We start from the raw sequence: 17,149 nt of genomic DNA, 5'->3' as shown, positions 1-17,149 counted from the left end.
AGAAAAAAAAATAATCCGTTACGGTTAGGTGAGAGTTGGCTGCTGCACACAATGTGGTCCAGGTTACGTTGTGCATGACTACGTGGTCCAGGTTACGTTGTGCATGACTACGTGGTCCAGGTTACGTTGTGCATGACTACGTGGTCCAGGTTACGTTGTGCATGACTACGTGGTCCAGGTTACGTTGTGCATGACTACGTGGTCCAGGTTACGTTGTGCATGACTACGTGGTCCAGGTTACGTTGTGCATGACTACGTGGTCCAGGTTACGTTGTGCATGACTACGTGGTCCAGGTTACGTTGTGCATGACTACGTGGTCCAGGTTACGTTGTGCATGACTACGTGGTCCAGGTTACGTTGTGCATGGCTACGTGGTCCAGGTTACGTTGTGCATGACTACGTGGTCCAGGTTACGTTGTGCATGACTACGTGGTCCAGGTTACGTTGTGCATGACTACGTGGTCCAGGTTACGTTGTGCATGACTACGTGGTCCAGGTTACGTTGTGCATGACTACGTGGTCCAGGTTACGTTGTGCATGGCTACGTGGTCCAGGTTACGTTGTGCATGACTACGTGGTCCAGGTTACGTTGTGCATGACTACGTGGTCCAGGTTACGTTGTGCATGGCTACGTGGTCCAGGTTACGTTGTGCATGGCTACGTGGTCCAGGTTACGTTGTGCATGGTTACGTGGTCCAGGTTACGTTGTGCATGACTACGTGGTCCAGGTTACGTTGTGCATGGTTACGTGGTCCAGGTTACGTTGTGCATGACTACGTGGTCCAGGTTACGTTGTGCATGGTTACGTGGTCCAGGTTACGATGTGCATGACTACGTGGTCCAGGTTACGTTGTGCATGGCTACGTGGTCCAGGTTACGTTGTGCATGACTACGTGGTCCAGGTTACGTTGTGCATGGTTACGTGGTCCAGGTTACGTTGTGCATGACTACGTGGTCCAGGTTACGTTGTGCATGACTACGTGGTCCAGGTTACGTTGTGCATGACTACGTGGTCCAGGTTACGTTGTGCATGACTACGTGGTCCAGGTTACGTTGTGCATGACTACGTGGTCCAGGTTACGTTGTGCATGACTACGTGGTCCAGGTTACGTTGTGCATGACTACGTGGTCCAGGTTACGTTGTGCATGACTACGTGGTCCAGGTTACGTTGTGCATGACTACGTGGTCCAGGTTACGTTGTGCATGGTTACGTGGTCCAGGTTACGTTGTGCATGGCTACGTGGTCCAGGTTACGTTGTGCATGACTACGTGGTCCAGGTTACGTTGTGCATGGTTACGTGGTAGTATTAGCTTGGGTAAGTTACTTTAAGAGGGATCGTTGCATGACTGCCATATGGAGACTTTCATCGTTTAATCAGTTCACTAAAGATGCTGGTTGCAGCAGGACTGAGTGTCTACAGACATTCTTGGCCCAAATTAACCGAGGTGTGTTCAGCCAAGTGTAACCTTTGCTGTGTTACACTCTGTTATCGCAGCTGTGCTGGGTTCAGTGTGATGGCAGCTGTGTTAGCTTGACAGGATGAGCCTGGGTGGGGTGGACAGTAACCCTGCCTGGGTTACCCACACATCATCATCTGTGTTCGTCTCACCAGCGACAGCCGTAGTAATGATCCACATTACCTCAGCTGACGAGTGTGCACGGCCTCACCTCACCCTCGTGTGGGGAGTGTATCATCATCCGTACCCCGACCACTGGCATGACCACACCCATCACGGCCTTCCCATCATCATGCCACACACGTTAACAACCTCAGGAGACACCATCACCCCAGGGCTGACGTCAGGATGACTGACGTACGTGGTCAAGATAAGCGGCGTCTTCCCGGGGTAACAGTGATAACCAGCACCACTGGCCAGGACAACTAATTTAATGACAATTTCCGGCCGGGAGAAAAGTGCCGCCCGGACGCAGTGCTCCACACTCGCAGTCTGAGGTTATCAGTCGCTGATAACCCTGGCTCGTGCGTCAACACCCTCCAAGCTCCTGGCCAACCCATACGCTCCTCCAGGGGCGATACCAAACGATGGGTGCCGCTGCCGCTACACCAGCAGTAGCTTTATCTTGCCTTCCTCTCGATGGTGAGGAAGCACAAACATGATAAAGTGTCACCACACCAGACACTACCCACAGCTGCCAGATGACATGCCACACTAATTGCATCCCAGAATAATACAGAGGAAGTGAACGTTGTCCCGCATCTTCTAACAGCGAACTGATAACCTTTCCCTTACTGTTCCTACCGTCATGATAAAATATACGTCCTCAAACCATAATACCAACACTACAATGATTGGGAAACAAGAAGACATACTGCCTCACTGCATGATCATCCCAACACATACATAATTTTCCTAACAGGTGTCATACTCCAAGTTATGGGCATTGACGTGTTATGACTTATGACCACAGACTCTCCTGAAGGATCCCACACACCACAATGCATCAACAACCACTGGTCTGCCCCGGCACTTCTAGGTGAACACCTCACAACAAAGAACAAGACCTGCAAGTGTGTCCGTCCAGCGTGGCAGGTGGTCAGATGACCGGTGGTGGCGCCCTCCGCAACAGGTGGTGACTGCAGCCTGGGACCTACGGCCGCTGGCGTCCCCCATCCCCCAGGAGACGCGACTTACCTGCTGGATCTCGTACTCGAAGGGGTCGACGTCGACGGGGATCATATGAGAGTCGTCGATCACCCAGAAGCCGGAGCCCACGCTCAGGCGATACATGTACGTCATGATCCTCCAGCAACACCCTCACACTCTCCTGGCCCACGATGTATCACTGTCGCTTCCTTACACAGCACCACCACAATGATGTTATCTAGGTTACATGTCGGTCCGGCCTCCTCTCCTGCCGCACCTCGCTAACAATATACACGGACGTCAGGGGACACAGCACTCTGGACTACACAGGTTTATGTTTATGGTTGTAAGTCACGATCCATCGTTGTACACTCAGGTCTTCCACAGGTCAAGAAGTCATGGAAAATTTCGTGCACGTTCTGCAGTCATCAGGATCCTGCCAGCACAGTGTGTCAGGTAGGACTAAAACAGAGGATGGTTCACGTTGCCACACTCCTCTGGACGACCATGAAACAACAATAGGACGAGAGTGGCCAGCGTGAGGGGAGGTCGCACGCCCACTATCTGAGGCTTAATAATCATACCGGAACAAGTAGTTACCTGGCTGGTGACGTGGCTCCCTCCTGCCACCACAGCCTCCATCCTAACGATCACCACCGCCCAACCGCATCGGTCCCAACCACCCACCACCTCACACCTGCTGCCTACCATACTTCCAGATATACTGCCTACTCCCCATGCTCACACCTCATCCTTGACTTGTCCACTACTACAGTGAGATGTCCTCCACCGTGTACGCTTAGTGATGCCCTCTACCCACTCAGCGTGTACGAGTGAGATGGGTCACCAGTGAACCAGATGTACGGTTGGTAATCACCGAGTGTAGCTACCCAGGGCACGGCACATCTCTGCCCTGGAGCCACATATGCAAGTCACATGAGCAGTTATAACAACAGCAGCTCCACAAAGAAACAGGAAAACCATTAGTGATGGCGTGTGAGAACAAGAGCGACATGGCATATCACACAGTTGTGGCCAGGACGCGGGGGTTCCCTCACGAACAATATGTTATCCACACTGCCTCACACCTGATCCAACAGTATCATCACTGCAGAGTTTTTCATCTTCTTTCTTTCATATTTGTTTATCATTTCCCGCGTCAACGATGTAGTGCTGGAACAGATGAAGAACAGACCTCATTCCCTCACGTCTTACCTTCAAAACTATTTAGCAGACAACAAATTCTGTACATCATCACAGTACGTAACCTTAAACGTGGAAGTACTCAAACAATGACAACAACCTAACGTTAAAACCCTCAGACACCAGGAACATCAGATGAATCATCCACCGTGGAACAAGATACAAAATGATCTAACTTCAGAAAATCCAAATTGATGAGAGATAAGAGCGGCAGGCCACATGCAAGTGCAAGAAGCAAAGCCTTGAACTTGGTTTAGGGTAATTACCAAACATAAATCAAATAAGTAAATAATTTGGATCTGCCTGAAATGAATAATGAAAATTTCAAAGATACAACCCCAGTCTTGAAATTTTTAGAAGGTAAAGAAAATAAAGTCAAGCCCCTGAAACTTCCACATTTTAGTTACCCATCACAGCCACGACGTTTTCTCTGGACCTTTTACTCATACCTGTTCATGGTTTACTAGGCTAACTTTAACAAATTTACAAACCAATACGTGACTTCATACATATATATACGTATATATATATATACGTATATATATATATATATATATATATATATATATATATATATATATATATATATATATATATATATATATATATATATAATCGAATGTGTACGAAATAAACAGATTCTGTAGGCTTTCAAAAAATTTCGAAAACCTCAGACGTTTAAACTTTCATTGATTACTTACTATAAACACTAATTCACAAGCAATTAAGAAAAAAGTAGTGTGCAGTTATGGACAATCTCCTATCTATATAATTCACAAGAATGTTGGTGTAGCCACGTTGAAATGTGATCGTCACACATGTTTAGAACTAGTAACCAAGTGGATAATCACCACACAGTAACAATGGACAAGACGAGAGATTGGTGACCTGACGAGGGCAAGCTGGTCTTAACACCAACTGATGTGTCCACAGTTAAACAATTTCATCCAAACGAACGTCTAGGGTGACATCTTCATTGTCCTTATGAGTGGCGAGATGAGTCATACCAAATCAACTGTTCTCCAAGTCTGGCATGAACACCTCTCCGTTACGGGTCGCATTATGACGCTGCTTCACTGGTGATGTGATGAGGCAACTTACCGACCTACAGTTTGTATGGACTGACCACAGCTGGGAGGGGAGTTCTGCCGGACTTCCAAGAGGCAGAAGGGGACGAGGAGGAGGTACGTTGTGTCTCCTTATCAAAGGCAGGGTGAGAACGTCTACATCATCACCGATCGAGAAGAAATTACTAACTGTATAGCAACTGTATATATACAGATGTCAATCAGTATTTCCATCACAGGATGGGAAGACATATCACCCTCATGTTATCCATCCAGGTGTGGCAGAGGTGGGTAACACTCTGTCATGCACGACCCGCCCTGCGTACAGACCTGGCCTCCTGACGCCACACACACGTACACACCACACGCCGCACGTCACCCCACGAACGGCGTCGCATCATGTCACTCCCTTGTGGCCCGGGAGTACGTGGCTCGAGCACAACCATATGAGAACGATGGTACAACCCTCGAGAACAACGAGGCGACCCTTGGGTGCGACGGGCTGGATTTTGAGATCATACTGAGAGTGGTAGCGTCGTGCTATAGACTCGTACCTCAAAAACCAGGAGGTCAAGTCGGCCATGACAGCAGACCTAACCTTACGTAAGTACAGCATTGCCAACTGTGGCAACACCACCACCACCAGGATTTGTACAGTCACGACCAGCCAGGCAGAGCCAGGTTCGTCCTACCACCTGCACTATAAATCTAATACCACTATGACCACACAATAACCTATAGAACTTTATATATATATATATATATATATATATATATATATATATATATATATATATATATATATATATATATATATATATATATATATTTTCAAACTATTCGCCATTTCCCGCATTAGCGAGGTAGCGTTAAGAACAGAGGACTGGGCCTTTGAGGGAATACCCTCACCTGGCCCAATTCTCTGTTCCTTCTTTTGGAAAATTAAAAAAAAACTTGATTTAAAATGACTTGATTTAAAAATCATCAAAAACTGAGACTATGACAGTAACAAGGGTAGTTTTCATGCTTGCAAGACCCAATTTCTACTCATTTCTCTAACAAAAATATCCTACAACATTCCTCTCGTCCAACTCTTGATTCAACTACTGTGACATCCACACTGTCTTGGGAAACCCACACAACGGAAATAGCTAAGTCTGCCTCTAAGAAATTGGCAGTCTTGTTCAGAAGTCAGAATTTCTTTCCTCTGGAACAGTTGCTCCGTTTATACGACGAATAACCCGTGCTTGTGTGGACTCCTGCCCTCATGTCTGGGGTGGGTCTAGCTCTGCATCCTTACACGAGAGTGGAGTGGAAAGCGGTCAGGCTCACCAGCTCTCCCAGGTTAACTTCAAAACCTGACCCACTTGCCTCACGCCGCAACGTTGGTTCACTTTCCCTCTTCTACAGGCATTACTCTGGATTTTGCCCACACCACTAGCAGACCACACCATACTGCGTAAGCTGTTGCGTCACAGGGTTACTTTATGGCCGCGGGTGGGCAACTGAGGGGTGAGCCGTTCTCATAGAACCTGTGGAACTCTAGCCTCTCATGTCTTTCCCAATAATCATGACATTGGCAGATTTTAAAAGACAGTTTTTTCACTTACTCTAAAATCAACATTTCCTGCCTTCCTGATAAATAACTCCCTTTGACATCACTTCATCTGCTTAAGCATTTATGAAACTAATGATTTATAATGTTCACCTTCAACACTTGGGCAAAACCATCGTTCTGGACCACATTAAGCCAACAGGCCCAGCGTGCGGGGCCTACCTTGTCGGTACGCTACACACACACACACACGAGTCATGCTGCTAAGCTTTACTGCCACATGGTGCCCGGCAGGACTGTGGTTCATGCCTGGTGTCAACATGGTGTTCATCACCAGGGTCACACACACACACACACACACACACACACACACCAGCAACACCTGCACCAACACCTTCGCTTGACGTGGACACGTTTACACTAATGTGATACTGACCGGCCAATCTGTACCCACCACATCACACGGCACGGTATCATGCACGGGAGGTGGCCGCTTATGACACGGTGGTATGCGGGGTGGGAGGCCCTTACTGCGCTGCTGGTCCCGTCCTCTGGCGAGGACTGGCGTCACGGTGGCGGCGTCCGGGAAGAGCGACGTCTGTCCCACCACAGATCTAGGCCTACCATCAAGACGCTCCTGTTACCAAGGACAGACGGACGGACGGACGGACACTCATCACCGGGTTGGGGATGACTCTGGCGTCACTCGAGTACCTGACAACATCCTCAGACTTCCTTGGTCAGGCAAGCGGCGTGTCACGCTTCCTGCGCTGTTGTCCCACACCAATCATTTTCCTGCCACAATATGTAATCTTGTATGCTTATGTACCGTGTGGCCAGGCACGCACACATCATGATGGTGCCACTCTGTAACAATGAAGACATCCACCATCACAAGACACTACATCATGATGATGTGTGAGGGGACGTGTTAAGTTGAACCTGCAGGTACTGGTGGACCTGTGAGCGAGGCCAAGCGATGGTGAGGTCAACTGGGACAACCACGAGACACTGAGCAATGTGGACGACAGGGATGTGAGTCAGGTCACAAGGAAGGACTACACCTAAACCTCCCTTACCATCTTCACATACATCATACATACTTACATATGTATATTACGAAACCCGACCTCCCAGCAGTATTAAACTCTCCCTACATATAACAAACGAGAATTCAAAAACATGACAACAATTATGTATGCTCTCAACTGTATATTGCCAGCTAACCTGTACAACCAGCTGTCCTACACAACCAGCTGTCCTACACAACCAGCTGTCCTACACAACCAGCTGTCCCACACAAAGAGAACCAGCTGGGTTAGTGCGGCACTGCGCTTGGCTGAGTTCCGTGTTGGGTGGAGTGCGCCTCACCAGCTCCATCTCTTCCATCATCAAACACTGACAACAACAAATTGTTGTTGTTGTTAACATCATCAATACACACCTGCTACACATGACACACGTGACACTCTCATACAGCAGGGAACAGTCATTATACAGGTGGGGGCTATTCATAACAGGTCTCACTGTGACAGTAAACAAGATGATGATACAAGATCAAGAAGCATACCAAACCATGGCTTCATCCTGGCGTCATGACATGTCATCCTCCACCGGTATCAACACCTTGCATTCCTCTGTAAGAATTTCTGTGGATAAAGGCTTTCCTTCCTTGTGTTACATAAGACAACACAGGCATCACTGCCACCCACTCCACCACCTCCAGCTTTTCACTGACGAAGTTCCAATAATTGTTTTTCCTTTACCTTACAAGGTAATTGTTGTTTTCCTCGCTGACACATAACTAGGTCAACCATCACGCCAGGGGAGGAGGCCACATGACGTCATCCTCATCTTCCCAATTCTCCCACAATCTTGAGGTCAAAAAGGCGTTCACTATAATAACTTTATCTGGTCTGACATGATGATAACTTTCATCATAAATTTCTATGTAATCTTTAAACGGAGGTGAAGCTATGTACATGCTGCTGACACCCACGATATTACTACAGGTACAGTACATTACACAAGTAATATTACTACAGGTACAGTACATTACACAAGTAATATTACTACAGGTACAGTACAGTGCACAAGTAATATTACTAGAGGTACAGTACATTACACAAGTAATATTACTACAGGTACAGTACAGTACACAAGTAATATTACTACAGGTACAGTACATTACACAAATAATATTACTACAGGTACAGTACATTACACAAGTAATATTACTACAGGTACAGTACAGCACTCAAGTAATATTACTACAGGTACAGTACAGTACACAAGTAATATTACTACAGGTACAGTACAGTACACAAGTAATACCACATCTCCAACAACCTGACCTAACTGGTTTGTTCCTGCTGATGTGTGGCAGATGTGGTGACCACCCGCCAGCTGCTGGGTCAGGCCAGCACACCACCTGTCCCTCACTCGTCCCTGGACCTGCATCTTGGGGCTGGCACAAGGCGCCAGAAGACCCAGGGCCCGTGTCAGGCAGACACCCGACGAACCTCATACTGAGACAAACCCTCTTATCTATGGTACAACACACACACACACACACACACACACACACACACACACACACACACACACACACACACACACACACACACACATACAAACAACTTCAGGTGTTGGTTAAGGAGCAGGTAGTCAAGCTTGGGGATTGAGAGAGAACACAACACTTGTATTGGAAGTGCGAGAAACCAAATAATGTGAACAGTGCTTCCAGAGCGCCACCAGACAGGGTAGCCCCATCATACGCAGACTAGGTGGATGGGGAGGAGGTCTCGTACGCCATGGGAATAGTTAGCTGAGACATAGTTAGACTAGTAACGAGTCTTGACCCATATAAAGCTCATGGTCCTGACGAAGATTCTCCATACGTTGTCAAGATATGAGCAGACACAAAGGTGGGTCAGTACGTGGCTGGGGGATGACACAGTACCTGGGCAATGTGCCGGTGGGTCAGTACGTGGCTGGGGGATGACACAGTACCTGGGCAATGTGCCGGTGGGTCAGTACGTGGCTGGGGGATGACACAGTACCTGGGCAATGTGCCGGTGGGTCAGTACGTGGCTGGGGGATGACACAGTACCTGGGCAATGTGCCGGTGGGTCAGTACGTGGCTGGGGGATGACACAGTACCTGGGCAATGTGCCGGTGGGTCAGTACGTGGCTGGGGGGATGACACAGTACCTGGGCAATGTGCCGGTGGGTCAGTACGTGGCTGGGGGGATGACACAGTACCTGGGCAATGTGCCGGTGGGTCAGTACGTGGCTGGGGGGATGACACAGTACCTGGGCAATGTGCCGGTGGGTCAGTACGTGGCTGGGGGATGACACAGTACCTGGGCAATGTGCCGGTGGGTCAGTACGTGGCTGGGGGGATGACACAGTACCTGGGCAATGTGCCGGGCAAATGTCATGTGTTTGTAAATAAAGATTATCGGGAAATTGTGCTTAACTACACCCCTGTCTCCGTGACGTGTGTGCTGGTGGTCAATACACTGGCAAATATAATCGCAAAGCAAACAGAGAAGTAATTGCAAATGACAGACTGCAGACTTGTAATTATTGGCGGCATCAACGAGTAGGTTATTGTGGCGGTCATGTTCATCTTGTGAGCGGCAGCACAAAAGGGTTACAGAGATCACAAAGGGTCTTTGTCAGACGTCAGTGGTCAAATAATCATGATGTAAACTGCGACAAATTTGGTCCACTACATAAGCCCTCAGTCTCTCATATGCGAAATTCACTCACACTAGATGCAGAAAATGGATACATATGCAGGAGTTCAGGTATGTTGATCATCCTGAACAACAAGGTGGTCTGCCAGGTCCAGCAGCTCTGGTCTGCACGTAACCCTAACAGATTGTCTTTTCTCACAGACTAAGACAGAGTGTTCTCGTGTGTGTCATATCTCTGGCCACAAACCGTGTAGTGAATGTAATTAACATCTGCAGACACGCCAATCATTCCTATCGCCAAGCCTTAATATAACAGTGACAACTTTGTGGACTGTGTTACTCTCGTCAAACATAAGTTTTACTGGAAGTATTTCAGTGTACAGACAAACAGATCTGCTGATACAAGGGACAACGTGGATGTATGGAAAGATCACGTCTAACAAATCCCAGACAACAGATGAAGGAAGGAGAGGAGTGTGTGTGTGTGTGTGTGTGTGTGTGTGTGTGTGTGTGCTGCCAGAGAGGAGCATGTGACCCTGTGTGACCACAGGGGAGGACACTGATGAAACTCAATCGTCACGCCAGAATCAGGGAGACCCCCTCACTACAGTGAGCCTCACCTCGGTGGTGGATGGCAACACAGGACGTGGGTCAGGGAGCCGCAGAACCCGGCTCTGGGGACCTTGGTTATGAACTCAAACCTGAACATGTTGGATAATGATGCTGAGGTCATGAAGGAGGTCAGAGAGCGGCGAGGACTGCATGAACTTACAAGAGGACCTCGCCCCACTTCAGTGTTGGACTGATACACACTTCATGAACTTTAGCCCAAAGTAAAGTAACGAGGACCGAGCCTTGTGAGGGAAGGCCTTGGTATGTATACCACGTTGGAAGGTGGAGGAATGTGTGTGTACGACCTGGGAGTCAACACTGAACCTTACCTGTCGTCAGAGGTGCAGCTCACGAGGAGTGGACGTTGAGTGAGACAACCTGCTGACCATGTGTTTATATACATGGGTCAGGAACTGCTGAGCAGGTCATTCACGTGGTACAGCAAACACAACCACAACATTGCTCTTACCTTTAGTCATCACACTCAATGAAGCATAAAGACATTATAGAGAAGGTCCAGAGGAGACACCACCAACGGTTACTACGTGAAGTAAGAGCTGAGTTAGAGGGAAAGGTTTGAGCCCCTAATTTTACCCACCACAGAAAAGAAATGTGTGAGAGGTGAGTTGATCACAACGTTTTAGTTTCTTAACCAATGTGAAAATGTCGACATTTCCTGGAAAGATGCAAAAATAAGAGCAGCCAGAGGCCATACCAAGGAACGAAGCAAGAAGTTTGTAAGGAAGGACGAAATGAAGTTGTATGAGAGACGAAAACGTTCAAGAGTTAGTATCCCACGAGTGTGTGGGCCCTCCCCACCTCCCCCGCACTGTACAAACAGGTAATCACACAGGTCACCTCCCTGCCATGATCTGGCCTGCAACACGTCATGTTTACACTCACACAACAAAACCCAGAGAGAAAAACAAAACAAAAATCTATCTGAGAAAGGAAGGAGCCACAGTGAGCAAGTCCACCACCCTTGAAGGTCTAGCCATGAGAACCAACATGGTGGAGGAAGCCACCAGACGTTACCAGACGACGGGTGTACTGCCGGCTGCATCCTGACCCCCACCAACACATGAACCTCACCCACCACCAACACATGAACCTCACCCACCACCAACACATGAACCTCACCCACCACCAACACATGAACCTCACCCACCACCAACACATGAACCTCACCCACCACCAACACATGAGCCTCACCCACCACCAACACATGAACCTCACCCACCACCAACACATGAACCTCACCCACCACCAACACATGAACCTCACCCACCACCAACACATGAACCTCACCCACCACCAACACATGAACCTCACCCACCACCAACACATGAACCTCACCCACCACCAACACATGAACCTCACCCACCACCAACACATGAACCTCACCCACCACCAACACATGAGAGTCACCCACCACCAACACATGAACCTCACCCACCACCAACACATGAACCTCACCCACCACCAACACATGAGCCTCACCCACCACCAACACATGAGCCTCACCCACCACCAACACATGAACCTCACCCACCACCAACACATGAGAGTCACCCGCCACCAACACATGAACCTCACCCACCACCAACACATGAACCTCACCCACCACCAACACATGAACCTCACCCACCACCAACACATGAACCTCACCCACCACCAACACATGAGCCTCACCCACCACCAACACATGAACCTCACCCACCACCAACACATGAGAGTCACCCGCCACCAACACATGAACCTCACCCACCACCAACACATGAACCTCACCCACCACCAACACATGAACCTCACCCACCACCAACACATGAGCCTCACCCACCACCAACACATGAACCTCACCCACCACCAACACATGAACCTCACCCACCACCAACACATGAGCCTCACCCACCACCAACACATGAACCTCACCCACCACCAACACATGAACCTCACCCACCACCAACACATGAACCTCACCCACCACCAACACATGAACCTCACCCACCACCAACACATGAACCTCACCCACCACCAACACATGAACCTCACCCACCACCAACACATGAACCTCACCCACCACCAACACATGAGCCTCACCCACCACCAACACATGAACCTCACCCACCACCAACACATGAACCTCACCCACCACCAACACATGAGAGTCACCCGCCACCAACACATGAACCTCACCCACCACCAACACATGAACCTCACCCACCACCAACACATGAACCTCACCCACCACCAACACATGAACCTCACCCACCACCAACACATGAGCCTCACCCACCACCAACACATGAACCTCACCCACCACCAACACATGAACCTCACCCACCACCAACACATGAGAGTCACCCACCACCAACACATGAACCTCACCCACCACCAACACATGAACCTCACCCACCACCAACACATGAGCCTCACCCACCACCAACACATGAACCTCACCCACCACCAACACATGAACCTCACCCACCACCAACACATGAGAGTCACCCGCCACCAACACATGAACCTCACCCACCACCAACACATGAACCTCACCCGCCACCAACATACCCTGCTACGTTCACCATAACACACAGATAAACACAAGGCAGGTACACACAACATACATGCACAGGAAAACTGGTTGTTATGTTACCATGACTTAATGATGTCCACCATGAGAACCATCTGCCACCACACCACCCAGGTGCAGTAGCCGGACACCACACAGCGAACGTAGCCGCCAGCACCACTCACTATACATACATACATACATATATACATGCAACAACAACAACAACAACAACAACAACAAGTAAAAGATCACCAACATAAGCAAAACAACTAACAACATCAACATCAAGAGCATAAACAGTAACAAGAACACCAGAGATAACAACATGATGACCCAACATATCCACAAGAACACCAGAGATAACAACATGATGGTCCAACATATCCACAAGAACACCAGAGATAACAACATGATGGTCCAACATATCCACAAGAACACCAGAGATAACAACATGATGGTCCAACATATCCACAAGAACACCAGAGATAACATGATGGTCCAACATATCCACAAGAACACCAGAGATAACAACATGATGGTCCAACATATCCACAAGAACACCAGAGATAACAACATGATGGTCCAACATATCCACAAGAACAGGAGCAATATATCACATAACAATATACACATGACCAACAATGCTCACAACCAGAACACAATATAAACCCTGGCGGCAACACCCACAACACAAGCACCAAAAACACAACCAATGACAATAACATAAAACATAACATCATAAATATGCTACAAGAACATAAGTAACAAAATCATTTATTCCAACAAGTACAACCATACCACCCTCAACCATGATAACAAGTACAACCATACCACCCTCAACCATGATAACAAGTACAACCATACCATCCTCAACCATGATAACAAGTACAACCATACCACCCTCAACCATGATAACAAGTACAACCATACCACCCTCAACCATGATAACAAGTACAACCATACCACCCTCAACCATGATAACAAGTACAACCATACCACCCTCAACCATGATAACAAGTACAACCATACCACCCTCAACCATGATAACAAGTACAACCATACCACCCTCAACCATGATAACAAGTACAACCATACCACCCTCAACCATGATAACAAGTACAACCATACCACCCTCAACCATGATAACAAGTACAACCATACCACCCTCAACCATGATAACAAGTACAACCATAACACCCTCAACAATGATAACAAGTACAACCATACCACCCTCAACCATGATAACAAGTACAACCATACCACCCTCAACCATGATAACAAGTACAACCATACCACCCTCAACCATGATAACAAGTACAACCATACCACCCTCAACCATGATAACAAGTACAACCATACCACCCTCAACCATGATAACAAGTACAACCATACCACCCTCAACCATGATAACAAGTACAACCATACCACCCTCAACCATGATAACAAGAAGAGTTGTATGTACAACACTAGTGGTGCCCCTGGCGTATGGTTCTGTGCCACACTCCATGTCTCACTGTGACCTTCACATGTGACCCATGACCTCTACGAGATAACCCGGTGCAGAACTCTGTATACGTTAGGTATGGAACCAGTATGGTCCATATTCACTTCCTAAATCCTTCGATACAGCGAACATAAATATTCAGCAGCATACAATTATATATGACCTTAATTAACCCTTGACCTCCAGCAATGTCAGTAACAGAATTTTTTTTCTCACAATGTGTGTGTGTGTGTGTGTGTGTGTGTGTGTGTGTGTGCGTGGTGAGCTCATGCCACAGGATATAACAGCTGGAGTGGAGGTGTGTAAATAAGGCCATTGTTCATTTGTTCCTTCTGGTACCTGGCCAAGGTGGGAGAAGCAGTTACGTAGAACATTATGATACATAATGCTACAAGTGTGGGCAATGTCCATACATCCAGTCGTGAGATTTGCTCAACATTTACTAACGTTTCAGTTCATATGACCTTGCCACATTCATCTCTGACCCCAGACGCCTCCCTGTGTAGTACCCACAGTACAGGTTTGGTCAACATGTGTTCACCCAGTCATCAGATACACAACAATACTGCCTCACACCAGCACACATGGCCTGGCCTCACACCAGCACACATGGCCTGGCCTCACACCAGCACACATGGCCTGGCCTCACACCAGCACACATGGCCTGGCCTCACACCAGCACACATGGCCTGGCCTCACACCAGCACACATGGCCTGGTCAACTTGTCAGTCATCCACCAACGTGTAAAACGTAATGTGACGGCGATGTGTCACTATGGTACTACATGCAGTATAATCATAGTCCAAATCTTATGTTGTACTCACAACACAACACCCTCTCACCTTCATCTGTAACCACAACCTACAAAACTTACTGCATGGGTAAAGGTGTGTGTGTTGTGTTGTGCTGTGTTGTGTTGTGGCAGAAGTTCGGCGCCTGGTGAACGTGCCCGTAGCAAGATGTTGTGTGTATGAGACCAGGTGGTTGGCTGTGTCAGGAGAGGAACCAGTGATGTTTCCCTGACGTGCAACATGATCAGCAGAACTTGAAGAACATCACAAGTAATAACACTATATAACTACAGGACAAGAACACCACTAGTAACATGTAGAACAACAAGGACGAGTCTTGGGTAAAACAATAACTCTCACTGAACACCAGCAACGGAAGAACACATCCTGAACATGAACATTGAATAATAACACCAACAATAACACAAGGAAGAAGAAGAACAAGAAGTGAGACATGCGTCACAACACCAGCAGTCATATCATGTGTCACCAAGAGGCGGAAGACACCTGAGGAACAGGTAGCCAGCCAGCCATACGGTAGTTCTTAAGGAAAGGTGAACCCGGCAGGTCGTCCTTCCGGTCGTGGCCAACTTCCGCGCAACAACATGCTAACCCCCCCCCCCCCCCACCACCACCACCACCGTCCACAACAACACGACGGAGATCATGAACTCCTGACGCAGGTCAAGTGCTGGTGATGAACGTCGATACGTGAGAACGAATCTGATCTGGACAACCAAGATGGACGATGTTGTGGAGGCGAGGCACCTGCCGGGGAGGGGTCGGCCTTGAGGTGGCGACCAGACCATGTGGCCCGCGTGACATTTAACACCACGACCAAGCAGATCATGTTCCAGGTACAGTCTCCGTGGGGTGGGTCGTTCTTCCGGGGATCATGACCATCTACAGCGACCTCTGACACACCGCCACACACACACACACACACACACATATGATGTGCACGTGGGTAAACTTCCCGCCCAGTGTACACAAACAAGTGCCCACACTCACAGTTATACAGCTGTGCCACATAGAGTGATGTGTGGTGATACACACACCAGCACCACACACCCTACCATGTATGGCCACACACACACTGGCCAGAGCGTCGCGTTGCGCGGTACAGTTACGCAGGCAGCACCAGCTGGCCGCCCTCAAATATCGCTCATACCCTCTCCTACCAACACCGTCTCCTGCCTTCACTAATGATATGGTTCATCTTCTGACTGAAAATAAACACACTCTCTCTCTCTCTCTCTCTCTCTCTCTCTCTCTCTCTCTCTCTCTCTCTCTCTCTCTCTCTCTCTCTCTCTCTCTCTCTTCACAACCATGTAAGACACTCACACATCAATCGTGTTACGTGTACCACAAACACACAACAAGCGAGGCTGTGGTTGTGGGCAGGAGCGTGGGGGAAGGTGAACTGTCCTAGGTCGGGCTACACATATTCTCCTGACTTGATAATAAAACGCATAGCTACAACAACGAAGGCTGGCTGGTCACGACCCTTTCATACAAGAAGACGAGT

The 17,149-nt window shown here is 48.3% G+C and overlaps 1 protein-coding gene across 4 annotated transcripts in view; it reads right to left on the bottom strand.

Moving 5' to 3' along the window:
- LOC139759640 (chloride channel protein 2-like) overlaps positions 1-17,149 on the bottom strand; it is a 235,064-nt gene that overhangs the window by 101,634 nt on the left and 116,281 nt on the right. Inside the window, exon 1 of one of the 4 annotated variants that reach the window (XM_071682024.1) lies at positions 2,658-2,940. The exons of the other annotated variants lie outside the window; for them this stretch is intronic. Within the exon in view, the coding sequence (XP_071538125.1) occupies positions 2,658-2,762 (105 nt within the window). The 5' untranslated portion in view covers positions 2,763-2,940. Of the gene's footprint in view, positions 1-2,657; positions 2,941-17,149 lie in introns of those variants that run through there. 4 annotated transcript variants of the gene reach the window in all.

The sequence above is a fragment of the Panulirus ornatus genome, chromosome 33 (assembly GCF_036320965.1).
Source record: "Panulirus ornatus isolate Po-2019 chromosome 33, ASM3632096v1, whole genome shotgun sequence".
Taxonomy (NCBI): domain Eukaryota; kingdom Metazoa; phylum Arthropoda; class Malacostraca; order Decapoda; family Palinuridae; genus Panulirus; species Panulirus ornatus.
Note: the sequence above shows the minus strand (reverse complement) of the source record. Positions and strands in the feature narration are given on the sequence as shown.